General features: G+C 35.8%; 1 protein-coding gene across 1 annotated transcript in view; it reads right to left on the bottom strand.

Moving 5' to 3' along the window:
* The window catches only part of LOC135204142 (EGFR adapter protein-like), a gene marked incomplete in the record, with an annotated part of 933128 nt that extends 923892 nt beyond the window's left edge, over positions 1–9236 (bottom strand). The window contains 2 exon segments of the mRNA XM_064234151.1: positions 8276–8439; positions 9135–9236. Of these exon segments, the coding sequence (XP_064090221.1) occupies positions 8276–8303 (28 nt within the window).
* Positions 9237–10980: the final 1744 nt, after the last annotated feature.

Raw genomic sequence — 10980 nt, 5'->3', positions numbered from 1 at the left:
CTTAGATATATCCCATTCTTCTATGTTTCTAGGAAAGATGACTTGTTGCAGCTGAGCAATAAGTAAATACATTAATTAGGAATATTCCTATAAGCGGATTACATACCACTTCTTTTTGGAAACCCCATCGAAAATAACAGCATACCATATGCAACGATGACTGCAAGATATTTTATGACATAAATAAAAAACCTTATTAAATACAGTAGACCATATATATTAAAAAACGAGCTTGATGGTGAGCGCTACACTGCGCTGGAACCCGGTGCTGCCCATCATGTCTCCCCCAAGATCTACCTACTTTGGTCGCCCCTACCCTCCCTATCCCATACCTGGCCCGCGTTTGGTCAAACAAGGTTGTAGGAGGAGTTTGGATGTGTCTGTCTCCCCTACCCTCCCGATCCCCTACCTACCCCGCCCCCACCCGGGGCCGACGAAAAAGAAAGATCAACTTGAATTCTATCATCATAGTTACATAATGACACGAATAATTATAGATACATAATGACACACACGAATGAACTAAAAATAAAAATAAATCCTTTACATCGTCAGTACCTAAACACTTGGAGCATTTATAAATTAATGTAATGAAAACTATGAGAACTTTTAGACATGAATATAAAATCTTACTAAATACAGTCGACCATATGAATAAAAAATAAGGGCATGAATAAATAAAAATATAGAAAATGAAAAATTCGTTCATATATTCAATTCCTATACAATTTGAGCATTTAAAGATTAAACTTCAAATTTGACCCTTTAAGTTTAATACTTGTAATGATTTACCTGTTCATTGCTGGAATTCCTGCGTTTATGACATAAATACAATATATATCATTATAGAGTGCTATAACACAAATGGCAAAAGTAACACAAGCCAGATATGACAGGACAACTATAATTACTCTGATAACGTAACGATAACAAAGTGCTTTGAAGAAATAATCTATGAAAGCATCTAACATTCTACCACTCAATACTGAAACGTATATAAATTGTAATTCTCACAAATGAATCTCACACAGCAGCAACACAGCTCAAACCGATCTACTCACTCACAGTCGAGTGTCTGTAACGAAATAAGAGGAATGCAGGGTAATTTCCCCGCTCTTAAAACAACCTGTTAGATAATTCGGCCGAATTCAGGCTGGCTAAAAAAGGACGCGAGGCTATTGCATTCCGAGAACAGATTTCTCTACAAAGGACAATAAATCGAGCCAGACACTGCAAACTATTTTGTCCAGTGTTACGTTTTAAATGGCTTTCGGATTTTGGATACCTGTCCCACGGTACGTGCTGCCCACCTGTCAGATTAATTGCTCTCCTTTATCATTAAATATGATTAAATGTGTTCTATTAACTGTGTTCTCTCGTCAATATATTTTGTCTTTAAAGCCACGGAACTTGTTGCAATTCATTCTGCGCTATCCTATCCCTTTTACTTGGAAAAGAAAAAAAAAATGAAACATTATGATGTAGACTGGAATGGATGCATAGACACAAAATTGCATTAAGGTTTGCCAAATTATTCATTAATACTTAATATTCTCAAGGTTCTTGGTGGCTAAGTCTTGATAAATAGAAAACAGGCGACCATACACAACGAAGTTTTTACAGCACCTCCGTGATTATTTCCATCATTATTCAGCATTGTTTCTCTCTCTCTCTCTCTCTCTCTCTGTTCGTTTAGCCTATCTCCGGTGTAAGTAGTTCCTTTTTCTTACAAGTCCAAAGGAGGGTCAATTAAAACCAAACAGCTAATGAGACCCTGATTACGATATATTGGAATATATATATATATATATATATATATATATAGTATATATTTATATAGGTAATATTATATATATATCTATATATATATATATATATATATATATAGTATGTATGTATGTATGTTGTGTGTGTGTGTGTGTGTGTGCAAACATAAAAAAACATAAAAAACCGAAGAGATAATTTAAATTATTTATTCAGAAATGACAGAAGTAAACGCAGAAAATAACAGGTAAAAGCTCCTAATAAAATGAAGTCATCTAAATATGGAATTCTCGCCACGCTTATAAAATTCACGAATAAAGGGAAATAAAAAAGAGTGGAAGAAATAAATTACCTCTCAGAGGCATTTTAGCGTGTTAAATAGAGACCTATTAAACACAAAGGCCGGAGATTTAGACGCGTATTCAACACAAAGAATACGCAGTTTCTCTCTTTGGGAAATGTGAAAGGTTATTCCAGGTGTCCTAGAAAACAGATGGTCCAAAATCTACTTGGGATTCCAAGAGGCTCTGAAATTGGCTGGGAATTAAACAAAACTGAAAACCTGAAATACTTCGTGTTTTTGTAAACAGGGACATAAACAGAAAATATAAAATACTATGTTACACTAGACAGTTAAAACAAAAGGATTAGTTGCTAAACAAGGACACACACACGCACAGATAAAAATACGAATAGGATATAAGTAGAAGAAATAAAATGAGGGATTGACTGAAAAACACACACACACACACACAGAGAGAGAGAGAGAGAGAGAGAGAGAGAGAGAGAGAGAGAGAGAGAGAGAGAGAGAGAGAGAGAGACTTCTATCTAGTTCTTGACTGGCCGATATATCTTAAAACTTGATGAAAGAATTTAAATAAAAATATAGTAGTATATAATTGCAACGTATACCAAGCAAAATAATCCTAACATCACTGTCTTGCGGAAGTTTGTCAACTAACGAAACTAAAACCAACTAGTATAGCAGAGACTACAATGAACTGACACAGACTTAAACCAACTATAGAAGAGACTACAATAAACTAACAAACCAAAACCAACTATGGCAGAGACTACAATCAACTGACACACTTAAACAACTATAGCAGAGACGATACAATCAACTGACACAGACTAAAACTAACTGCACAAACTGAAACCAACTATAGTAGAGCCTTCAATCAACTGACATAGAAAAAACCAACTATAGCAAAGACTAAAATTAACTCACATTGACTAAAACTAACTATTGCAGATACTACAATCAACTGACAGACTAAAATCAACTGACATGGAGTAAAATAAAACGACTAAAACCAACTATGGCATACTCCATAAATAAAATACAACAACTAAAACCAACTATAGCATACTCCATAAATAAAATAAAACAAGTTTCAAATACAGGTCCATCTGAATTATGACCTTCAGTGGGTTAATATAAGTACACCCTTCCCCCAATCATAATTAGGTCTAAGCTTGAGATCTGTTGTAGTATATACTGTCAGTGACGAAAAAAACAGAAGCACCTAATATCGTCCAGCTCTATTTGAAAAAAAAAAAAAAAAAAAAAAAAAAAAAACGTGGTACTTAACGCAAAATCGGTCAGCAATTCTGAAGCACGATAGCCGAATCATTAGCAGTCCCATCCAGCGCACTTAGGCAGGACATTACTTAAATGGAACGGGTAAATGGCCTCTTATCTATCCACCAACTGCGGCAGGAGGTTTGCGATAGGCCGATGAGCATTATCTGGGATGGAGATGAGACTAATGGAAATCCTGAGCCCACACACCACACTTTTCCACACGCAGTGGTTTTAAGGATAGTCTAGAAGCCTAAAATCCTTACACGCACATATATTGCTGTTTCTTTCAGTGGGCGATTCGTTAAAATTAGATTTAGGTACACTTAAAGCTACAGATACTACTGATAAAGATTATTTGGTTTTAAGGATAGTCTATAGGCCTAAAATCTTTACACGCACAAATATTGCTGTTTTTTCAATGGGTGATTCATTAAAATTAGATTTAGGTACACTTAGAGCCACATACTTATGATAAATATTACTTGGTTTTAAGGATAGTCTATAGGCCTCAAATCTTTACACGCAAATATTGCTTGTTCTTTCAGTGAATGCTTACTTAAAGTTCGATTTAAGTACCCTTCAAGCAACAGATACTATTCATAAGGTTTAGCTGATTTTAAGGGTAGTCTTATAGGCCTAGAATCTTTACACGCACAAATATTGCTAGTTCCTTCAATGACTGATTACTTAAAGTTGGATTTAAGTACACTTAAAACACTAAATTATACAGATAAGGTGTTGGTTAAATCTGTGTCATAACTACACAAACCTGCAGTAACTGTTATACTTAACACCAGACGAGAAGTACGTAAGTCTTAAAACGCAAAATTAGTTATAAATGTTACAAAAAACCTGTCATAATATATATACACATAATTACGTGTACATACACGGAGTGTGTGTAAACTCACTCTCAAATTATAAACACCGCACAGAAACAGACTTGAATTTTAACGAATTCAAACAAATTTCCCCAAAATTCCCCAGCTAAAACTACACAAGTCCCCGAACATTCACAAGTTGAATGTCTGTAAACCGTCATGTTAAACTCGTGTGGTGTGTTATAGAAGTACCATCCCTTGCAATTCCCCAAGTCCAGTTAGTGGGGAAGTGCAGCAAACACTCCAACGCAGTTTGATATCCTATCGACATATCCACTGCCCGTTCAGGATCAAAGTGCGCGCTGAAGGCCTCTGCGCACCACCAGGTAAGAGGAACCAGATGTGAACAAGAAGCAGAAATCAACAAAATGGATTGCCAGAGGGAAAATATTAAACGTAATCAAATAAATATCATTAATCAAAATTGGGAAGCATTCTTAAGGAGTAGGCCTAGAAGTTATTTAACTTTAAATTAATAAGCAGCTTACCATATGTGACAAAGAAAATTATGTAGAATAAAATACATGAAAAACGAAGATACACTAACAGTGTTCGATTTACGTAAAGACCAATTTATTAAAGGGATTAGACTACTTGGATTTTTTCTATGAACTTTAAAATCAAAAGTACAACGAAATGTTTATCAATTCGGCGATACCAGCAAAAATAGTACAAATATTTCAACGTGTTCATATAAAGGAAGTTTTTTAATTTTCTAATTTTTATCTTATCTATTTATAACACGCGGAAGAACATATTAGACCGACCTCAAGAACTTGTGCTCTAGAAGCCGGATACTTCAATGTTCAAAGCATCATGACGTCTCTTGTTTAAAGCTGATAATTCTATAGCAGTTTTTTTTCTATAAGAACTTTTTTATTTCTATAACAACTGGTATCGGAATGTGGGGAAATCCTGATAAAGTTTTGAACTGGTTGGTTCAACAGACTTATAAATACAATACCAACCAAACTCCAAAGGCTGATCGTTTCTACCAACTGAAATACGACGCCATAAATCCCACGTAAGCTATCTATTTGCTCTGCCCATAAATGAGCAACAAAGGGTGAGGATTGAAGACGTATAAATTGTCTCGAACAACCAGGGTTCCAAAACAACCATTGGCTATAATAAAGGCACATTATCATCTTTGACTGACAATGAAACATTAAATGCACTCAGGAAAGAGTTATATTTTAACAGTTTTATTAATGGATGATATTAAAGACGATTAACATCTAGGTATGAGGCAGAACATAAGATAGCACTCTGAATATATCAAAGAGCTCTCTACAACGAAATAGTCATACATTGCAAATTAATCTAACTAAACTCTCTTCTGATTCTACAAATAAGTTCACTTTTAGCGTATGAAACCTCCCTTCTTCATACAGTAACTGCATTGGCTTAAAAACAACAGTATCAATAATAAAAATAATATGACAACTTTCCTCTGTTCAGGCATGATCCACTTGCGCTTTACATAAACTTTCTGAAGGAGTTCCATCAACACCCTTTCCTAAAACCAGGGGATACCACAAAAACCATCATCTCTTAGCGAGGGTTTCGGTCTAGTGGTGTAGAGGTGCTGGATACTTTCAGAGAAGAGATAGGCCTAAGGTCACTACGATGAGCAGCCTCCTATGTTAAAAAGGGCTAAAAGCCCGTGAAAAGGAGCATTGCTAATCACTTGGAGGATCAGTACTCACGAAATCTCCGAGTTAATAAGACCCTGCTTCTTAGGTGTAGTTGGATACCCGGATGTTGGTATCTAGGCCTAAATCTAGGAATGATTAAACACTTATGGAACTTCTCGAATGGAGAAGATTGCTAGAGCTGAAACCCACAGAGGAATCCTTATAATTATAGTCTGTATATACGTATAAATAATTTGTGTGTGTGTGAAAAAAAAAAAAGTACCAATGGATCATTTCTATAAAAATTCCATAACTGAAAAGTGGTAGATCACATATCCGAGAGCCAGAAAACAGACTGGGAACGGGCTACGTAGTAAAAGCTACTACCCATTTCATATATATATATATATATATATATATATATATATATATATATAGGCCTGTTGTGTTTCTCATAAAATCATTATCACGGGTATCCGTAATCTAATGATTATCGACTTTTTTCAAGCCAAATAACGATTATGCTGATGTTTAAACTATTATATTAACAACACGCTAAGTCTGAGTCTAAATAATAATAATAATAATAATAATAATTTACCGAGTTAACGAATTCTCCAAACATGAAATCACTTTAAAATCCGACAAAATGACAAAAAAGGGCATTGTTGAAAAAAATAAAGAACGGGAAAATTACGATACTGAGGCTTATTGAAAGGCCGGAAATGAAAAGTGAATAGACCTTTTCTAAATACTGAATAGGCTTAGGACTACTAGATTGTGCATTAGTCCGGTAAAGGGACTCGAGGAAAAGAATAAGCTCCTTCGGCCTTTACGAGAAAATCTGGTGAAGGATTTGACTGGTAATGGCGATTCTTTCTTCCAGGTTCGATAATGATGTCAAATGACTTCAGTTTTCACAGAGTTTTTATTACTGGTAACGTGAATGAACAATATTTATGGAAATGAAAGACTGCCATGTATAATTACCTATTAATCTAAAACATACTGTAAGGCCGTTTCTACCATGGGAGAGAGTATATATAATATATATTATATATATATATATTATATATATATATATATATATTATATATATCTAATAAAAGGAGCCCATAAAAAACACCAAATATAGAGAAAAAAGTACTATATTTCAGAGACTGCTGTCTCCCTCTTCAGGTAGAGATGTTTTTTCTCTATATTTTGGTGGTTTTTATGGGCTCCTTTTATTAGATGGAATTCTGTTTGTTTACAGAAACATTGTTACCAGTCATATATAAATATATATAGAATATATATATAATGTGTGTGTGTGTGTGTGTGTGTGTGTGTGTGTGTGTATAGGCCTACATTCGTTTGAATGTCTCAGCATGTAAATGCAACACAATTCACGTTAATAATACTTTATTAAGACTTAGTAGTAAAGGCATTCTTACCCACGGTATCACCGAGAGAGAGAGAGAGAGAGACCGCATGGTGGATCCGATGGGGGGGAGTGGTACCTAAAGCTCATGCAGTTCATTGCCATGGCTAGACGAATTCTCCCGACATACCACCAGTGTTGTCAGGTACAGGGAAATATCCCTGCTGTAGGGAAATTCGGGTGGCTGCAGTGAAGACAGGTAAAAATACCCGTAAGTTTAGGTAAATTCCATGGTGTTAAGTTTAGAATTATGGTCATTCATGTACTTGCAAGGAAGGAAATTCAATGCACGCCAAAACTTACAGAAATTTTAGGGAAATATGTAATATATCTTTTTATATGTGTATAAATCTGGACTACAGAAAGAGCTGGGAGGTTTTACATCTCGTCCTGTTATTCTGTTTTCTTATTTGAAATACGTGATGTTGCGTCACCAATTCCGCTTGCTAGACATTTAATTCAATTAAAACTAAACGAGATTACTTCTTGCCAAGAAAACGTTTGAAATCTGAACTGTCCACAATTGTGAAATAATATAGTCCCATATGAACTTTGGACGGGTGACATTAATGAAACGGTTAATCATTAATACGAACTGTGGGCTTTGAAAAGTATATAAAAAGCAGTAATAAATCTACCTTTATAAAATACATAATACAAACAGGGAAATACCGCCAAACGGGGAAATATAAGACAGGAAACTTGGGCAGCTCTACCTGACAGCACTGCATAACTCGTTTTCCCAACAATGTTAAAAGCACTTTGTGTTCTTTCAGTTTGATGCTGCACTACAGTATTTCGTTATTTCTCTAACGAATACTGAACATGAAAAGTTACTTCCAAAGTTATAAAGTTCCTGAAAGTATATGTCATTAGAAATAATCTATAATAGGCATTAGAGGGCGCTGAAACCCATTCTCATAAGGTTAAAAACAGACTGACCAAGAAAACGCAATGAACTTGAGAAATCTCTATTACCTACCTTTGGCAGCTTGAACCCTTGTTGTCATCTTGATGGGCAACTATTATTATTTTCCAGGTTTTACCACACAATGCCTAACGCTTTCATAATGCTTTCCCGATGCTTTCATCCACAACAAAGCTTGATCAAGGAAAACTATTTAGTTACTAGAGATCACTTTAGCTCTGTTCCATTTTAGCAAAGAAATTTAAAGAATGGGAGACTTTAATTATAACTATAAAAGCAAGCAAAGAAATGGCCATTTCCGCCCACACATAAAATACGAAACTAAAGAATGACTTGAATTATCAAAAATTACAAATAATGTTTTTACTAAAATATTAGATATGAGCAATCGGAGGCTAAAGTAATTAAAGGTATGCATTCTTGCATTACCTTTGCCTATGACTTCTGTATACTTCACGGGAAAAAGACTCACTAACTACACTATTATTTATAATAATTCATTCGTTTAGGGAAAAAATATTAAAATCGGGGCTATATAAAAAGTTCAATAGGCCAATATGACATTTTTCATGTTTAAGAATGCAAATTGTCGGGGACAAACAGTAAAAACCTTGGGTCATTCAACTCCAAGCACGATTGCTAAAAACATTTACATTAAGAAAAACTATTTAAACGTTTTACTGTGCGTCTATATTAAAAATCTAAACAATTGCATGCCACAGAACGACAGCAACATTTTAAGTCATCTGAAGATAACATAGACCAACTTTTCCGACAAGGTAGTACTATTTTTCAATCTTATAACAAATAACGGCACGATACGAAATCAGCCATTGTAGAATTACGTTATTCGCAACTCGATACACAGACGTAAATACCGATGGATGGCCCAAATCGTATTTTAGACACCGACCACGAGTTTTGGAGCGCAAGGCACTGGACGTCACATCACACCACAACCTTTCGCCATGGGGTTCCAACCCACACTGTCTGCCTGGTCGGGCCGTTGAGTCAGTTCGGCAGCCAGCAAGCAGCTCAGTCGACTCAACCAACCTGAGAGAGAGAGAGAGAGCGACCTACCTACCTACCAACCTACCTCCCCTCCTCTTCATTGCCTTAGCCTGCTTGGGCACTTTATACTAGCAGGATAGCCTGGACTAGGTTTGAGAAAGTGAGAGAGAGAGAGCTCACCCTTCTGGTTTTAGGTTTCCTTCCCCTCATTCACTGTTCCTCCTCTCCCTCCGTTTCTGAACAGATAAGAGGAGTTGAAAGGGTTCACGATTAACAGTGGTCCTGGAAGCCCAGGTAATGAACCCAGCGGACAGTCTGGGATCCTCGCGCGAAGGTGCGGTGAAAAGGATAAGATAATAAACAATACATCAACGAGACGTATTTTCAGTTTTGATCATTGAGACAATACATCAACGAAACGTAGTTTTTTTTAGCTTTGCCTATTGAAATAATACATCAACGAAACGTAGTTTTTTAGCTTTGCCTAGTGAAGTAATACATCAACGAAACGTAGTTTTTGAGCTTTGCCTATTGAAATAATACATCAACGAAACGTATGTTAACTTTGACTGATGATAGATATCTAAAGCTGGGATTAAGATATTAGACAATAAATGGGCGTGAATTCATTATTATTAATATTATCATTATTATTATTATTATTTGATTATCGTGAACAGGAATTTTGAAAACGGGAAGGTAAATTCCTGAGGTTGGAATTATTACTATTTTTATTTGATTCTTGTGAATACGAATTTTGAAAACGAGAAGGTAACAAATAAAAACAGAGCTACATTTGCAATTAAAATATGCCTTCTTATTTTTATAAAGCATAGGCCTACATAGAGACCTACAGGCAGACAACCAACATGGAATTCTATCGTCTTCATCAGTACTTAAAGCAATTCAAAAGAACATCAACGAGAGAGAGAGAGATGAGAGAGAGATGAGGACGAGAGAGAGAGAGACGAGAGAGAGAGAGAGAGAGGAGAGAGAGAGAGGGGGGGGGGGCTCTTGCGAAAATCCCAAGTGTGGGATCCTCTGGAGTAGAGGTTATTCAACTCGAACCAAAATGGTTTGGGCGTCACTCGAATTTATTATTCCTCAAAGGAACATGCACACACCACATCTCTCTCTCTCTCTCTCTCTCTCTCTCTCTCTCTCTCTCTCTCTCTCTCATTTTACAAGCTCGTCCTCCCAGAGGAATTAAGCCAATAAGACAAATGCATTTGATACGCTTTGAGGTAACAAGTCGCCCCAGAAGTTAGTCGCCCATTGAAACCGGCTGCACACCTGGGAAGTCGAGCGCAAAACGACAGGTGTAAAAAGAAGATGCACGATTATTTTGCACGTTGCAAATTGATTCTTGCAAGACTGGGGTTAATTAGCTCTCACTTTTCATCCGAACTCTCGTTCTCTCTTCATTAAGAACTTCAAGGAGTTGGAGTCGGCGTTGCTTGCAAGTTCTTGATCTCTAACATACAGGGTTTGTTTTGCCTTGCCCTGCTTGTTTTTGTAAACTCGGATGCTTCTCAGATAACGTTCCACTCGCTAAACTAACTGCTTGAATTGCTTAACTTTCGTTAGAGGCAACAAGATATGCTTTCGGCAATTTCAACTCTTACACGTACCCGCGGAACGAGTATGTAAGACATATATATACATACATAATATATATATATATATATATATATATATACATATATATATTTATATATATATATATATATATATATATATATATATAT

The sequence above is a fragment of the Macrobrachium nipponense genome, chromosome 44 (genome assembly GCF_015104395.2).
Source record: "Macrobrachium nipponense isolate FS-2020 chromosome 44, ASM1510439v2, whole genome shotgun sequence".
In the NCBI taxonomy this organism is placed as follows: Eukaryota; Metazoa; Arthropoda; class Malacostraca; order Decapoda; family Palaemonidae; genus Macrobrachium; species Macrobrachium nipponense.
Note: the sequence above shows the minus strand (reverse complement) of the source record. Positions and strands in the feature narration are given on the sequence as shown.